The sequence below is a fragment of the Ovis canadensis genome, chromosome 19, assembly GCF_042477335.2.
Source record: "Ovis canadensis isolate MfBH-ARS-UI-01 breed Bighorn chromosome 19, ARS-UI_OviCan_v2, whole genome shotgun sequence".
In the NCBI taxonomy this organism is placed as follows: Eukaryota; Metazoa; Chordata; class Mammalia; order Artiodactyla; family Bovidae; genus Ovis; species Ovis canadensis.
Genome location: NC_091263.1, coordinates 34,112,266 through 34,130,514, shown reverse-complemented (window position 1 = coordinate 34,130,514; position 18,249 = coordinate 34,112,266). Strand labels below are relative to the sequence as shown.

At 42.1% G+C, this 18,249-nt stretch overlaps 1 protein-coding gene across 1 annotated transcript in view; it reads left to right on the top strand.

The window, feature by feature from the left end:
- Window positions 1–416: 416 nt before the first annotated feature.
- Window positions 417–18,249, top strand: part of GRM7 (glutamate metabotropic receptor 7) — a 909,573-nt gene continuing 891,740 nt past the window's right edge. The window contains exons 1-2 of the mRNA XM_069562189.1: window positions 417–570; window positions 771–1,558. Of these exons, the coding sequence (XP_069418290.1) occupies window positions 417–570; window positions 771–1,558 (942 nt within the window). The remainder of the gene's footprint in view (window positions 571–770; window positions 1,559–18,249) is intronic.

Here is an 18,249-nt window from a genome sequence, read left to right as displayed (position 1 = left end):
TTGTTTCATCTCTTGCTTTGAGAGGAAGAAAAGGAGTGAATCCGCCACAGATTTGCTGGAGATTAGGGTTAGTTAGTTCGTCCAGCTCCGGTCACCGTAACCCCTGTAAACCAAGGCTGCACTTCCATTCCCAACGTTTCTCATTGTCGTCTTTCCTTACAGGCTAGCCCAGTGCCTGGCTCCAGAGAAGTCTCTGGTTAAAGGTTCTTTACGTCATAAATCAGGTTCCTGTGTGTGTGTTTCTTACGCAAAACTGATACAGACGGATTAGCAGTAGAGACTAGGGTCTCCCTACTGCTCTCTTCGACCACAGCATCTTGCAACTACCTTGCATTCTCCCGGAGCTCGCAGCTCCGGCTCCGACCTCAGGGTTGGGAGCAGTCAGCCCCAGACAGCACCGCCCTGTCCCGGGGCCGATGCCACCAGTGCCTCGAATGTGTGTGTCAGTGCAGGCGGGCGAGCCAGAGGCTTCTACACTGAGACAGGAGCAGGAATTCAGCTTTCGCCTGCGACCTGCAATCCCCAGATTCCCTGGGGACCGCGAAACTCCCAATCGGAGGCAGCCCCCCCGCTCCAAGCCGCCCACCCATTCCCCCCTTTACCTCCTCACGCAGCCCCTCCCTGCGTGATGATGCAAACCAGTGGGGAGGGCGGGCTCTGAGAAGGGTGGGGAGAGCCGGAGAGCGAGCGAGGGTGGGAGGGAGTGGGAGGAGGAGGAGAGGGAGCCGAACGACCATTTAAAGCGATAGCAATCCGTGCCCTCTCCCTAGTGCTGGGCTGTTGGAGAGCTCGAGCTGCAAGCCGCGGAGCTCGAGCGCGAGCGCGGCGCGCCGGCCGGGGAACCCCAGAGCGCACGGCACCCCAAGCTGGCAGGCTCCGCGGGGCCTCCTACCCTCGCCGGCTGCCCCTCCCCGGGCGCCCCCACCGTCCTCGCCAGCGGGAGCTCCTGGGCTTCCCACGAGAAGCTCACCCCAAGGAGCCCGAACCCCGGCGAGCCCGCCACCGTCCCCTCCAGCGCCGCCGCAGCCGCTGGAGCAGCATGGTCCAGCTGGGGAAGCTGCTCCGCTTCCTGACTTTGATGAAGTTCCCCTGCTGCGTGCTGGAGGTGCTCCTGTGCGCGCTGGCGGCGGCGGCGCGCGGCCAGGAGATGTACGCCCCGCACTCCATCCGGATCGAGGGGGACGTCACCCTTGGGGGGCTGTTCCCGGTGCACGCGAAGGGTCCCAGCGGAGTGCCCTGCGGCGACATCAAGAGGGAGAACGGGATCCACAGGCTGGAAGCGATGCTCTACGCCCTGGACCAGATCAACAGCGATCCCAACCTGCTGCCCAACGTGACGCTGGGCGCGCGGATCCTGGACACTTGTTCCAGGGACACTTACGCGCTCGAACAGTCGCTCACTTTCGTCCAGGCGCTCATCCAGAAGGACACCTCCGACGTGCGCTGCACCAACGGCGAGCCTCCAGTTTTCGTCAAGCCGGAGAAAGTAGTTGGAGTGATTGGGGCTTCGGGGAGTTCGGTCTCCATCATGGTAGCCAACATCCTGAGGCTTTTCCAGGTAGGGGGGCGCTCCCACTGGGGCAGAGCGTGCCGTAGCTCCCCGCGCTCTTAATCCTAAAAAAACACTGGCTTGGACTGGAGGGGCGCGGGGTCAGGTCAGCCTTCTCTCATTGCCGCCCTGGAGATACTACCGAATCCCTCCCGCCCCACGCGAGGAGGTACTTTCCCCGTTGGGTTCATTTCCCTTCCATCTCTCCCCTGTCCGCGCTCCACTCCATCCAGCTTGACATCCTGGATTTATGGCCCCATTTACAAGAAGCAATCTGCGAAAAACAAGGCGATGATTTAAATGGGTTTGCATTAGAGTGAAATATGGTCCAAAAACTGGCTCGTAAAAGTGCCAGGTTCCTGTGAGAGCCGGTTAAGCGCAAGGAATTTGAAAGATGAGAAGACGCCTCGAAACTGGGCATTTCTCAACTCCCAGCTTCTCGGCCCCACGCCACCCGGCAAGACGCAGCTCCCCAGGAAAATGTCGAGAAAAGATTAGGGAGGCACTTCTTAGACCGGAGGGCTAGGTCTTCACCTACATCCGAATGTTAATTGCCCAGTTCTCCCAGGTCGGATTTCCCGACCTGTAGCCTGTCTTTGAGAAGGCATGGGGCAGAAGACGAGGGGGACGGCCCCCAAGTGGGGAGAGGCCACCCACAGACGTGACCCCCAAGTGATTTGCTCTGGGCAGTTGTTTGCACCGTCTAAATTGCATTTGCAATCCAGCCACTGGCAGGAGCTGGGCGATCAGCTTTCTACTCTTCCATTTCGGAGCCCAGAGATGAGCTCATGCTAACTGCGAAACAAAATAGCTTTCTCTGCCTCCTCCCTCCGCCCATCCTTTCCCACGACCTCCCTAACGCAACCCCCAACCCAATCCTGGGCTTCGAGGACGATTCTTAGAGTCAGGCGAGAAGGCACCTGGAAGGAGTCAGCAGGGTGCGATGAGCAAGGCTGGGCGTTCCTCCTGCTGGGGTGCGAGAGGGCGACGGCGAAAATGGGAGAAGGCGGATGGGGCAGCTGAGCGATGGGTGGTTAGTCTTCTGCAGTGCTCTCTCTCGCAGCCTGCTCGCCGAGCCTCAGCCCCAGGGCTCGTGCGCTACACTGGGTATAAATGATGGCTGTGAATTAAAAAACTGAATTTCAGGGTCCGCGTGACTATGGGTTCCCTCTTCCTGTTTCGCAGTCTTTCTTACTGTCTCTCTTTCTCGCCTCGTGTCTCTTTCTCCGTGCTTTTTTTCCCCCACGCCCTCCTCTATTTTTAATACCCCCTTTCAATTTCTGCCTCTCTTCTCTTTCTCTACCTTTATCTCCAAGGTTTGTTGTTGTCGTTGTTCCTCTCTATCTGGAAGTGATTTTTTTTTTTTTTTTTAAATGCACAGCTCTCTCCCTGCCTGGTAGTGTCCAAACTCCCTCACTCCCTTCTCAAAATCTTCTGTTTGACCCTTATGCTCACTCTGTCCAGAGAGTTGGCTCCCTCTCAATTGCCTTTCCCTAAGGGTGTTGGGTTTCTGGAGGGGACTCCAGATGAGAGTCCAGCCATCACCTCCATCTGCTCCCAGGAGTATAAAGTTTGTGTTTGTGCCAGTAAGAAGGGTGCCTGTCCAAGGCTGCAGTCTGGTATGGGCCCTCTGATCCCGTGAGCATCCTTAGTGCCTCCCCGGGATGCTGTCACAAAGATCTCTAGATGTTTGCAAACCCTAAAGTGCCTGGAGAGGAAGCCTTCACTTTGAGTTGATGTGTTCCAGAAGAGCCTGGATTGTTGTAAGCAAAACCCAGAAGCAATTCCTTTACCTCTGAGGTTAAGCCAGAGAATCTGAGGAGGCAGTCCTGTAAGGAGGATGAGGCCAGAGGTTGCCTGAAAACCACAGAGGTGACTCACAGAATTTTAACTGGAGCTCTGGGAGTTGAAGGCCCATTTGCTCTTTGACATTTTTTTTTCTTTTATTAATTATTTTACCGCCTGTTTCTCTCTTTCCTCAGAGCTTGGGTAGTACTGCAGATGGGCCTGCCTGTCTAAAACAGAGTGAAATCTGAAAGTCAGGAGAGAGCTTGCAGACCAGGCTCACAGATTGGATTGTGTTTGCTGAAAAAGATTCCAGGGGGAGCTGATTCCCTTCTCTGGTGTGTGGACCTGAGGGAGTTGCAAGAAAAGAAAACGCTTGCCTTGTGCTTAGTTCCCTCCCGCATTCCCTGGGCTGGGGAGGAAAGGAACTGAATGCCAGCGTTAGCAGTGTGGGTTGGGGCCAAAACCATTCAGAGAAAACGCTGTAATTTTTCTCTAATTTGCAAATTGCAGCTATTCATGTTGGACTAAAGAGCTGAGGGGAAAGAACCCCCAGTTTTCACCTGTATTTATTGAGAAGAGGCTGATAACAGGAGGGATGCGGCAACTTGTAGCTAGTGCTGTGAGCTGGGTATAAGCGTTAGTGTGGCCATCCCAGTTAGCCATTGCCCATGTTTAAATATATAGAGATAGATTCCGACAGTCTCTTCCAGTAGCCTTTTTTTTTTTTTTTTTCTTGCATGTGATCTTAGAAACTCCTGGCGTGCAAGTCCAATCACCAGTTTCCTAGCCTCTTTAAAACTGCAAAATGAATAGAGAAAATAGTGGAACACAGACCCATTGTTCAAAGGCACAGTCACTTTGGGGAGAGAAGACAAGAATGGTGGGTGCAGTCTTCTCTGGGATTGCAGAGTTCAGCTCAATTAAGATTGTCCTGTATAAAAGAAACTCCTCTAAATGACTGAATTCTTAGTTCTCCAGAGATTCAAGTTTTCTTTTGCCTGGTCACTGTGGGTTGCTGTGGGGAATATGCCAAACTGATCACTTGAGATAAAAATTTATGGTGAGATAAACTTCTAGGTTGGGGGAAGGAATACGTGGTGACTTAAATGGGGGATGCTAAGCACTGAGGGTTGGGGGAAGGAGTAAGAAGATAGTAATAGGTGAAGCAAATGCTGCAGCTGCCAGCAAAGCCTGGAATGAAGTTCTTTCATGAAAGTGAGGACCAGGGCAAGACTGAGTACTCAGATGTAAATAGTGTCTCTGACTTGGAATCCTTATCTGCTTGTGGGCCAGAGCTGAGTGAGTACTCTCTCTTTTCTGTATGCGCACTGTGTTGGTTAGTCAGTGACATGTCAGAACACAGGAATCATACCCAGTGGATCTTTCAAATCCAGGAATTTGAGGCTAATGAAATTAGTGTGTGGCCAGGGCTCTGCCAACTAGAATTAAGTCACTGCAACAGCCCTGCAATGCATTTTCAGCCTGAAAGAAGCATCAGGGAGGCATTTCTAGAGATTTGTTTCTGAGCTTGTACAAAATAATACTCTCCTAATGCTAAGAAAGATTAAATGTAAATTAATATTGACTATGAGTAACATATTTTTAAAAAATGATCACAGAGTGGGGGATGGCTTAAAAGTGAAGAGCTTACATAATGTAATGTCCAAAGAATAAATCTCCCCTGACCACTGTTTCATGGGCTATAAGTAAGATATATTATAGTGGAAAGTAATGGGAACGTTTTTATTCAAGGCTTCTCTGCTATTGACTTGAGAGCAAACACTCTGAGAGTATAAATTACTCTTGCTACGTCCTGACTCTGAATGAACAATATTTCATGTTCAGTGACATGGTCTAAGCTATAGACTTGGAATTGAATGGCATCTGTTCCAGTTGTTTTGTTCTCTCAGGAGCAACTAGATAGAACAAAGTGGTCAACTTGACCCTTGTGGAAGCATATTGCAAATCTAAACCTGTGGCCCTGGTACCATAAATGAAATGTATTTGTAAATTTGTGTTTTCCTTCTGCTCATTGATGCTTGAGTATAATCTCAAACTTTGGGGGCAGCATTTTATACATAAGTACAAGGTTTTCTTGCTTCTTTCTTTCTCTCTTTCTGCAGCTTATGTAATTGATAGAACTGGGCACCTAGGATAATGTGGTGTTACTATAGTGGGAATTAAAAAAAAAACCTCTTACTCTTTAAAAAAATTCACAGATATAGGTGTCAGTGCCATTTGGAAGAGTCTCTATAACAATTTCTGTCTCCACATTTACTGTGTTTCGGCAAATTTACCTAACAGATGGTGAGTGGGCAATTTTTAAAGGGGCATTTTTTAAAAGAGCAGAAAGGGAAGGAATAGAGATAGGCACATACTGTATCTAAAGATACCTCCACAAGTATTTTATGTATATGTGTATATATATATATATATATATATATATATATATACACACATATATATAACCACACCAAAACATACACATGTATATATATACTTATACAATTAAAAAGTCTTTGGATATTGTTTTTTCTTCAAGAATTACTGAGATAATGGATTACTTCAATTTCACAAACATTTAGGATTTAGCAGATTATAAATGCTCTCTTTGTTACATATAGAAGTTGTATCATGGATTTAAAAGACCACAGTCAATTAGACAAAGTGTACTCTAGTCTCAGTCCTGCCATTAATTAGCTGTGTTACCTTAAGTCATTCAGTTTTTCCAGGCCTCATTTTTCTCATCAGATATTTCTTATTTTTTAAAAATCCACTGAAGTTTCGAATCTCTATGTCACAGTTTGGTTTGGAGAAAATCTGTTCTTGTCCAAGCTCCATGATGTTGTATATCTAGCTCCAACTTTGAACTTTGAGTGAGTTTGGGGCAACTTTTTAATGATCTTTTCACGCAGCTATTTTAGTTACTATTGGTCTAGCTGATTTCACCACTCAAACTTTTTTTTGTGTTCTTCTACCAGTGTGTGCCTTAGTCATACGTATCAAGGCTATTGCAGGAAAAATTGCCTGCTGGGTCAGCTTCCTACGTGGTCATATGACACAGGGCAGGGAGTGGGGACTGTGGATTTTACAGAAGCAGATACAGTTTTCATTATCCACGTCCTCTCCCCTTTCATCTTGCAAAACCAGCAGGCTTTTCTTGGAGAACTGCCAGATAATGACATCCTGCCTCCTCTCTGGCCCCAGGGATGAGTCACAGCAGGTGATTGGTTCATGTGTGGGCATCTAAGTCTCTGGGACTCTTCCTTGAGACTTCTTTCAAAGAAGGATGGGAAAAAAAAAGTCTTTTCTCTGTGGAATTTCTAAGCTAAGGAGACATGTCCCTGGGACTCCCAGTGATCATCCAGCACAAGAAGAGACTTTTTGTAACATAAAGTCTTGCAGAGGTAAGCAGAGCTGAGTGATGGAGAGAAAGCTGGAATTCTGTTGACACTCTGGAACTCCCAAATCCAACTTTGTCTGAATATTTGGCAGCCCCTCTGAATTTCCAGTACTTGTCCCTTGAGGTTGTTCTTGTTTGCTTCTGTTTTCAAATTGCCTTTGATGATTTTGAGTTTGTTTTCAGCCGTGTTCAACTGAAAGCATCATAGCTAAAAGAGCTACTCTCCTTCATTAATGTCGAGTTTGCTTATTGACATTCCTTAGGCAAAAAATAATAACTGATATTTTGTTTCAGGAAAATCCTTATAGCCCAGGTTTGAGAAACATAAAACTTTGCATCCTCCCCCACTCTATCCAACATTTATTGTTTTACCATTAAGCATTTATGGAGAAGGAAATGGCAACCCACTACAGTACCCTTGCCTGGAAAATCCCATGGACGGAGGAGCCTGGTAGGCTACAATCCATGGTGTTGCAAAGAGTCAGACACGACTGAGCAACTTCACTTTTAAGCATTTATGATCATGTATTTCCCATCTTGATGCAGTTGAGAAAGAGAGTAAATACTTCTGATATAAACTGCAGCCTACAGCCCTCCTATTTGGAAGCTTTAGAACAATAGTTGAATTCTTACCGTTTAAGCAGATCTTTTGTTGATGTCTTCAGAGCACAGAAGCATTTTCATGGCATGATACAGTACAAAGTACATTAAGCCTGCTCTACTTCTCACCCTGTTTTAACTTAAATAGTCCAAAAAAGAACAGTCTGAAATACATTTTCCCAACAACTAAAATACACATGTGATTATGTTTAGAAGACATTTATGCAACATGTAGTTAGACTTTCTCCAAAGAAGACATACGGATGGCTAACAAACACATGAAAAGATGCTCAACATCACTCATTATTAGAGAAATGCAAATCAAAACCACAATGAGGTACCACTTCACACCAGTCAGAATGGCTGCGATCCAAAAATCTGCAAGCAATAAATGCTGGAGAGGGTGTGGAGAAAAGGGAACCCTCCTACACTGTTGGTGGGAATGCAAACTAGTACAGCCACTATGGAGAACAGTGTGGAGATTCCTTAAAAAATTGCAAATAGAACTACCTTATGACCCAGCAATCCCACTGCTGGGCATACACACCGAGGAAACCAGAATTGAAAGAGACACATGTACCCCAATGTTCATCGCAGCACTGTTTATAATAGCCAGGACATGGAAACAACCTAGATGTCCATCAGCAGATGAATGGATAAGAAAGCTGTGGTACATATACACAATGGAGTATTACTCAGCCGTTAAAAAGAATTCATTTGAATCAGTTCTGATGAGATGGATGAAACTGGAGCCGATTATACAGAGTGAAGTAAGCCAGAAAGAAAAACACCAATACAGTATACTAACACATATATATGGAATTTAGGAAGATGGCAATGACGACCCTGTATGCAAGACAGGGAAAGAGACACAGATGTGTATAACGGACTTTTGGACTCAGAGGGAGAGGGAGAGGGTGGGATGATTTGGGAGAATGACATTCTAACATGTATACTATCATGTGAATTGAATCGCCAGTCTATGTCTGACGCAGGATGCAGCATGCTTGGGGCTGGTGCATGGGGATGACCCAGAAAGTTGTTATGGGGAGGGAGGTGGGAGGGGGGTTCATGTTTGGGAATGCATGTAAGAATTAAAGATTTTAAAATTTAAAAAATAAAAAACTAAAATTAAAAAAAAAATAAATTAATGAACCTTTGGCCAATTGGCACAACAAATATAGATGTTCAATGTACTTAATTAAAAAGAAGACAATAACCTATTTTTGCAGGTTAAATAATTACCTGAGAAGAGTATTGTGCCTGTACACTTAATATTATAGTATTTCATACTTGACAAGTAATTTTCTTTCAGTTATATATACTGCCAAATGTTTCTTGGATCAAGTTATTAAGTTATAAAGTCAAAAGTAAAATGATATGAAATTACAATGATAAAGGAAACATATCTCACTTTATGAGAAGTTCTAATTTCTTTTCAATATTACTAGCAGTGACCACAGTGCTCATTGGAGTTCTTACTGTGAGCCACTGTGTCATGTACATTTACTTCTGACAGTAGTTCTGCAAACGACATATAATTACACTGTAAGTCTGAAGAAAGTGATTCTCATAGTCCAGAGTCACAGAGCTAGTAAGCGGCAAAGTCTAGATTCATCTTAGATTTGTCTGACAGTGCATTGGTTGTTAGTGACTATAAGCACTGCTCAACTGTTGCACCAATAAAGAAGTGCTTAAAATAATCATAGATTTGCCTACCCTGGAACTGTAGTGGTTTAAAGATATCAGAGTTGCTAATCGCTTAACCAAATCTACTTCCAGAAAGAAACAACATTTTATTTCATTTCTTTAGCAAGATAAATTCTGTGCACTCATAGAAACTTGAGAACACAAATCCTTATCTCCAAAGAAAACATGCTTGTTTTCCATTATTCAACAGGTAGCCCTGTGCAGAGGCAATAAATATATAGTAGACTTTTCATACAAATAAATGAGAAAATATGTTTCTTGTTTTCCTGATTCAGTGCCCATTCATTATGGATTATGATAGTTCTTCCTAAACTTTATTTCATTCACTCCACTCTTTCTATAAACCTCAAGTGAGGGAATCCATCATTCAGATATATGTGTAATGTGAGGGGACTGTATTAATATAATTTCTGGAAGTCAGGTTGATAAAGCACGGGAAGTATATCCTAATAAATGCAACATTAATGTTTGTGTGGGCCGTGAAATGAAGGGTAGGAGAATTTTCAGTCTAATGGATTATTTTGTCTATGAAAGTGCTGCACATTAATAGTCTTATAATTGGTCATTTACAGAGTCTTCCATCTCTGCATTTTGTGCTTTCTTTGCTCTGAGGCTGTTGATTCCTTTTCTCATTCTGGATGGAAGATAGCAATGAAGCCGCTTCAAAGGGCTCAGCCTGCCTTTTTGTGTTATTGTTCAGTTGAAAATATTTCTATTTGTTAAAGCACTGTTTAAACATTTTTATTATGTTTTAAACTTGACTGTGTTCTGAAGGTATTAGCACAGGCAGACATAATGGGGGATGTTTACCAGGAGAAAACATGCTTTTATCAAAGGAATTATCAGAATTTTCATGTAGAGATTAAGAATCAGATTCTAGCGTTAGACAGACCTGAATTTAAATCCATACTCATGATTTACTACCAGCCTCATCTTGACCAAACAGATACCGCATCTCTCTTTAATTTCCTTATCTTTGAATTGGGAACGAGAGAAGTGTGACTGATGGAGTTACACATAAAGCATGTCTGAGAGAATGATCATACAGATTGCACCAGATACACATGGAAATAGTTTCGCATCGAGCTGAGCATGAGATTAGTGTTTACTGCATTTAAGTGCTATTGTTTTATTATCATTATTATGCTGCCATTAAATATCACTGTTACTTAAATGTCATTATTGTCTACTGTAAAATTGCAATAATAATTCATGATGAATTCTACTCTTCTGTTTCCTTTGTTTAAATCGATATCTATCTATCTATCTGTGTGTATGTATATATAAATATACACACATTGGAGAAGGCAATGGCACCCTACTCCAGTACTCTTGCCTGGAAAATCCCATGGACGGAGGAGCCTGGTAGGCTGCAGTCCATGGGGTCGCTAAGAGTCAGACACGACTGAGCAACTTCCCTTTCACTTTTCACTTTCACGCATTGGAGAAGGAAATGGCAACCCACTCCAGTGTTCTTGCCTGGAGAATCCCAGGGATGGGGGAGCCTGGTGGGCTGCCGTCCACGGGGTCGCACAGAGTCGGACACGACTGAAGCGACTCAGCAGCATATATATATATATATATATATATATATATATATATATATAGAGAGAGAGAGAGAGAGAGAGAGAGAACATTTTATCAGTACTACTCAGTGGACTGTGAATTTCCATGGTGCTGGTTAAAACATATCATTCATTGCATGGACTTGGTGTACTTAGCAGAGAGACTAACAGATTTGAAGTCAGCCATCCCCAAGTGTGAATTCCATGGTGACCCTTTTCTAGCTGTAGAACCTTGAGTAAATCAATTAAACTTTTTGAGCTTTACTGCTTACTAGTTTCATCTGTATATTTTCCAAAAATACTTACTAAGCTTCTTCCTTGTGCACTGTTCCACATGCTTGGACATATCAATGAGTAAATTAGACAAGAGCCTTTATGCATTTCTCTCTCTCTCTCTCTGCCCTCCCCCACCTTTCTTTTCTTGTGCTCTTGTTGATAACAGATGGATGTTATAAATAAATTCTATACTTTGTCACAAGTTGATGGGTTCTATGGGATGAAGAAAAGAATTTGAAGCCACTGAAGAGCCTTGGTTGGGAATGCTAGAGGGGTGTACAGGTGGGTTCTATTTTTAAATAGGGTAGTCAGGCTGGATTTCATAAGTTGACATTTGAGCCAAGACTTGAAATGAGGGAGTTGTCATAATGCATTAGGGGGGGCCACTCCCTGGAAGCGGGAACATTTGGTGCCCAAACTCTGAGGCATAAATATGCCTGGCAGGCTGGGGGAATATCAAGGAGGCCGCCCAGCTGACTTAGTCAGTGGGGAGGAAGGGGCAGCAGGAGGACTTGAGGTCAGATCACCGAACAGGGTGAGTCCTGGGAGACCACTACATGCATTTTGTCTTTTACTCTAAACGTAGGCAGCCAGAGGCAAGATTTTAGCAAAGGTGTGACATGATCTGTCTCTTGTTTGACAAGCATAACTCTATCTGTGGTCTTGAGGAAGAGGGAGAGAGCAGAATCAGGGAGCCTCTCAGGAGGCAATTATAGCCTCCATGAGGTCCATGTGCCAGGATGTTGATGGCCAGTGTTCTCAGAAGTGGTGCATCGGGAAGACTGTGACAGCATTTCCTGGTAGATTAAATGTGAGAACGGAGAAAAAGGGGTCAAGGGTGAAATCAAGATTTAGTGCCTGCACAACTAGAAAGGTGTGGTTACTATCACATAAAATAGAAAAAGTTTAGGGTAGAGCATACGTTAGGGGATTAAAGGTTTTGGAGGTATAAGATAATATTTTTCTTGACATCCAAGTAGAGGTGCTGAATACAGAGTCAGATACACAAGTCTACAATTCTGATGAAAGGTCTAAGCTAGAAATACATTTTACTAAAATGGAGATATTAAGGACAATTACATGGAAGAACTATTTTAAAGATAAAATGAAGTAATGTAGTTATGTCTTCTTAACACTTTTAACAACTCTTAGCTAAAATAGCAGTCTGAAATGAAATACCTATATGTTTTGTTTGTTTGTTTTTGCAGTAAAACTGAATAAAATGTTGTCACAGTTATTTTATTAGTAATAATATTTGTGACATAGTTGTTTTAGTTAAGACACCATGACTACAAACGTTTAGAATAAACCTTTCAGTCTCCAAATTTTCACTGCTGCTAAGTCACTTCAGTTGTGTCTGACTCTGTGCGACCCCATAGACGGCAGCCCACCAGGCTCCCCTGTCCTTGGGATTCTCCAGGCAAGAACACTGGAGTGGGTTGCCATTTCCTTCTCCAATGCATGAAAGTGAAAAGTGCAAGGGAAGTCACTCAGTCGTGTCCAACCCTTAGCATGGACTGTAGCCTACCAGGCTCCTCCATCCATGGGATTTTCCAGGCAAGAGTACTGGAATGGGGTGCCACTGCCTTCTCCACCAAATTTTCACTGCTAGCGTACTTGAAACTATGTCTTGTAACATTTAATTTAGTTGTGATAGAGTACCTCTAAATAGAAGTAATTCTGAACTATTTAGATCAATGCAGTCTTATATACCTTTTTATATATAATTATTATTTTATGATTCATCAAACCCACTTGAATATTTGTATCACTGATAAATGAGAATTTAAGCATTTGCTCATATATTCAAGGGAAAATCGTACTTGTCATTTCCATTTGGGTACCAACTTTGAACAATTTTGGAGACATTTCACATTTTCCCTTCACTGTGCAATTGAAACATGACAGGGGAAATATTATCTTACTGGTTTTGAGTTCCCCTTATTGTTGATGTTCAGTCGCCCAGTCATGTCTGACTCTTTGCTACCTCATGGACTGCAGCACGCCAGGCCTCTCTGAGTTCCCCTTAGCTATCTGAAAATCCTTAAACCGACTTTGTGGCTTAGCCAAAATTCTCTTCCATATTCATTCCACTAGCAGTTATTGGTCTAGGCATGTACTTATACTAAAAAATGCATGACCACGTTGTCTCTACACATCTATAATTTTATGTTAACACTATCATTATGTAAGCTATATTTTAATTGTAATTATAACAAATTTTACATCAACACATCCATTTCTAGTGTTCATCTAGTGTTCAAGGAGAGAGCAGAATGTAGTAAATTTTATCAAAATATACCATCTGAAGAATAGAACAGAGGGTAATTGTCTAATTCTGTATTCACTATAATTAAGTTCAGTGGAGTTGGCATAATAGAATTAAGATGAAAAAAAAAATAGACATTGAGGTACCATGGCTCCCTCTCCTAACACACCCTTTTCATATCAGAGAGCAGCAATGTAGCAGCTTTTTGTACAGAAGTGGAGACGGGAAGAGGCCAGAGGATGAATGATAGGCACAAGTAGGGTAGAACTATGAAGAGCAATATGGAAATGAAATTTCACTGTTGACTTTGGTGAGTAGGGGAGATGTATCAGCATTTGTGCCTACTTTGATCACATTTTCTGGAACGCTTAAGCCCAGCGTCAACCATACTGTCCCATTGTCCTCATAAGTAGGAACATACTGTTATTCGAATCTTTGCTTCCTGTTTCTTGATGATTGGTTGAGAAGATTATCACAGAGACTGCATCTTGTGAGTAACTACAATGTTTTGAAAAGACTGAAATGTACTTAAGAGCAGTAACTCCAACTTTCCTATTTCTTGATCTTGGACTGTTTAAGTCTGGAGTGTAGAAGTAGGTTATGGGGGAGTTTTATTGGAATTTTTGGTTTTGCATAATGGTTCTAGCATGATGGTTAGGAATGAAGATGTTAGTTCAGATTCTGACTTTCCACTTACTAACCGTATGAGCTTGGGAAATTTACCTGATTATCTGAACCTCGGTATCCCCATTTATAAAATGATGGTAATAACATTCCATCATTGTAAGATGCTTTTCAAGTTTAGAATGAAGTTACCTATGCCAAGCACTTAATACAATGCCTGGAGCACACTAAAGTTGTTATTATTGTTATTATCAATATTATTATTATTATCACAATGCCAGGTACTATTTTTCCTATACCCTTATTCTATTATCGTCTGTCCCCCTTCATTCCTTTCTTGTTTCTGTATGAAGGTAGGCTTGTCACAGAGCATTTTCTTTCACTGATTCTGACCCCTAGTCATCAAGGTGACTGAACCTCAACCCTGCATTCATTGCTGTTCATTGAAACAATCCCTGTTTTGAGAATTTGGATGTTGAAACCAACTGAGGTCAAAGAGAGAGAAATATTCAGGACATCTTCACTCAGGGGCTAAGGGAAATATTCAGGACTCAGATGGAGAATCAGGCAGAGGGCAGCATGCTTAATTTCCTACTGTAGTGATTAAGAACAAGTCAGACAGTCTGGGTTTAAACTCACTTCCATTAGGCTGGCAATGGGACCTTAGGTGCTTTTGTAAGTCCTATAAGCCTGAGCAGAAATCCTAAAGAGAGCAGTGACATTATCAGGACCTATCATATAGCCTTGTTGTAGTAAGTGAAAAATCCTTTTTAAAGTGTTCAGCACACTGTTTGGCATCTAGTAAAAACATAGTAAGTTGTAACTTCATTGACTACTACCACCCCTAATATTGTTTAAGTAGCTGACCAAATCCGAGGCCCATTCTTTTCTTAAATTGCACATAAACATTTAGACAACCAGCTAACATTTATCACATGTTGCTTTTATAGAAACCCTCCTGACTCCAAAGGTGCTTTTAACACTCTCCCAGTCAGAGCGTGTTTTGGAGATGGGATCAGCACAGCACTGCCTCCATTATCACTGCCGTTACCGTCGCTGTACTCCCTTACCGAGCGCTTTCTGTGTGCTGGGCACCACGTTTAGCCCTCCGTATACACTATATCGTGTTGCTCTCACCTCAGGAAACATCATCAGCATCCCCAATTTTCCGATAAAGACACTGAGGTGTTGGAAATGTAAGAAACTTGACCCACAGCAAGAGATGGAGGCAGGGAATTCAAATCCCCTTCTCTCTGACTTCAAGAACCCTTAAATATTAGTATGCTATCAATACTACATCTTGTGAAGAAAATCTGCTTCCCTCCACTCTAGTTAGTGCAGAAACGATGCTCAGTCCCCGTATTCCTCTATTGCCCATGCCACTGTGACCTCAGGCCTAGTAGGGAGGAGCGACCTCTTCAAAGACAAAGGCAACCTAGTCTCTTTCTGCCTTTCCAGAATGAACTAACCAAGGTTTTGTTTTTGTTTTTTTTTTCCTTCTTAAGAATCTCCACGTGTTCCTTTTGGTATTTACCTTGGCCTTTTTGAATTCTGACATTCTGTACATGACTCATCCACTCTACCTAATGCTAGTTTATCAAGGTCAAGTATAGGGTCTTACTCATCCTGAAGTCCAATTACACCCCTGTAACATAATGGCGCCCCACTCCAGTGTTCTTGCCTGGAGAATCCCAGGGACGGGGGAGCCTGGTGGGCTGCCGTCTATGGGGTTGCACAGAGTCGGACACGACTGAAGTGACTTAGCAGCAGCAGCAGCAACGTCTCACTCTGTGCTTTTCTTCTTATAGGACATCTGCAGATATTTGTTTGAATTTTGTTGAATTGTTCTCATCAATACTGCGTTAAAAGTTATATAGAAAGTACTTTCCTGTCAGGAAAGCCATCTAAATAAATTTCTAGATGCTTCCTTTTTATAGGATGATTATAGAGGTTATGGATCTTCAGGTAATATCTTTTAGATTAAGATCTTCATATCACCTTATTTTTACATAGAATGATACATCTGAATTTTCTCTGTCAAACCTATGTGGCTTCACTGGCTTATGACTTAACTTTTTGGTTACATCTTGTTGGCTTTTCCACTTACAATGATATTTGAGCCTGGTATGGCTGGGGTTGAGTGGGAAAGCACATCTTAAGGACATGAATTGGTTTTGTAGAGAACTAACATAAAAAACTAATGTTTTATCATATTCTGCAGAACTCATGAATTTTTTAAAAAATTCTATAATTCCCTTCTTTCAAGGAGTATAAAACCAATTTCAAAATGTTTATCCTAATTTGTTCACCTCCTCCTTCTTAGTCTTAGTGAGAAGAGAGTAAACTGAATGGAGGGAAGTCATTATGACCACTCAGGCCACAAGGAAACGAGTCAGTGCCTGAGTAGTATTTGCATCTCTCCCCTATGCGTGTGGTCTAAGGTCTTGACTGGTTACTAGGTGAAAATTACCTAGTTGACCACTGCTAATGGGTTGTGTCATTTAATCCTCTGGTAGTCATTCACTGAAAGTATGTATTATTATGGTATCTTACGGAGCACATGCATGGAGCCTAGACTCAGCAACAGTTATTTACTCATTAAAATATGGAATTTGGACTTGGGTCTCTGACTTCTAAAGCACTTCTAGTGATTTTCACCACTAAATTAAAGTTGTAAAACTCTATGAGAGTAGATAGCTTCTAAAATTTGCTCACCTCTAAGTTTTTAGAATTAAATTTTCATATGATTTACAGTCTTAACAGTTAAGACGGGTAGGAGAAATGCCAGCCTGTTGAATGGAATTTTCCTTAAATAAGCCTGTTTTATGACATCAATTCACTCATTCATTCCCTCAGTGTATATTGGATATTCTTTCTGTGCAAAGCCATTTTAGGCATCACAGTGAAGTGTGCGCCCCTTCTATAGACTCTCCCACAACTTCAGAGAAGCCTTGGACTGTTTTGCCATGTACAGAAGGGGGCTTGGGGTTGGAAGCCTGGTTTCTCCCCCACTGATAAAACCAAGACATACTCATGTTAGTTCACAGGCCTCTTGATCCCATGGTGTAACAGTACAAATGAACCTTACCATTTTGCCTGCAATTAATGATATGAAGGCTTTGGATTTGGACATAGAAAATGGATGCAATCGTGTGCTTGTTGGTTATACATGTATATGGGTATCATGTGTTATCAGCCTGCAGCTATCCACCAGCCACCACTACTTTTCACAGACCAAACAAATACATTCTTATCTCTTCTATGGATAAGCTCTTGACAATATATTTAACAGTGTGTGTGTGTGTGTGTGTGTGTGTATATATATATATATATAGTTACTAGAGCCTCCCCCAATAAATACGTCATTGGCTAACCAATGGTTTCTCAAATATGCTAATGAAACCACCTTTAAAGTAGACTGACATACCAATGCCTATAGTAGACAGTGGCATTCTTTAGAAATCATGGGGGAAAATGCCACCAGGTATAAATTTTTAAATTTATGATTGTCCATATATATATATATATATATATGAGCAATTGTTATATATGTGTATATACTTGTTCATATATATGAATGATTTAACATTGAAGACATATTTAAATTTAAATTTTGAGGATATATTTATATGTGCTTCTGTTAGCAAGCAGTAAATGAAATTATTAGTAGATTCATACAGCAGGGAAATAACCAATCAAATTTAATTTAATAGCTTGCTTTTTTTTAAATTTGTGGTTGTAGTTATTATATATATAATACATTTGCTGAAGAAAATATTTCTACTGCTTTCACACAAAATTAAAATCATTTAATATGGATACAGTGTGTCTCAAGTGTCTTTGTAAAGTTTTGATCTTTAATATCATCAGAAGTAATAGAATTAGAAACATGCCCCCAAAACCATGTAAAGGAATAATTGCCTTCATTTCCCTTATATTTTTGAGAGTTCTGAAAAATAAATATTTATTTTATTATCTATCTAAGGATAGCAACTAGGAAAACAAATTTTCTTCTAAAAGTCAATATTAAAATATGTTATTCCAGATGATCAAAACTAAGGAAGTGGTGAAGAAATTCAAAATCTTAAACTGTACAATGGTGCTTTTTTATGAATCTGTAGTACTTCTTCGGAGAAGGCAATGGCACCCCACTCCAGTACTCTTGCCTGGAAAATCCCATGGACGGAGGAGCCTGGTAGGCTGCGGTCCATGGGGTCGCCAAGAGTCGGACGTTACTGAGCGACTTCACTTTCACTTTTCACTTTCATACATTGAAGGAAATGGCAGCCCACTCCAGTGTTCTGGCTTGGAGAATCCCAGGGACAGGGGAGCCTGGTGGGCTGCCGTCTATGGGGTCACACACAGTCGGACATGGCTGAAGTGACTTAGCTTAGCAGTACTTCTTCTGAAGGAATTAATCTTTTTAAAATTTATTTTTATTGATGTATAATGTGTTAATTACTGA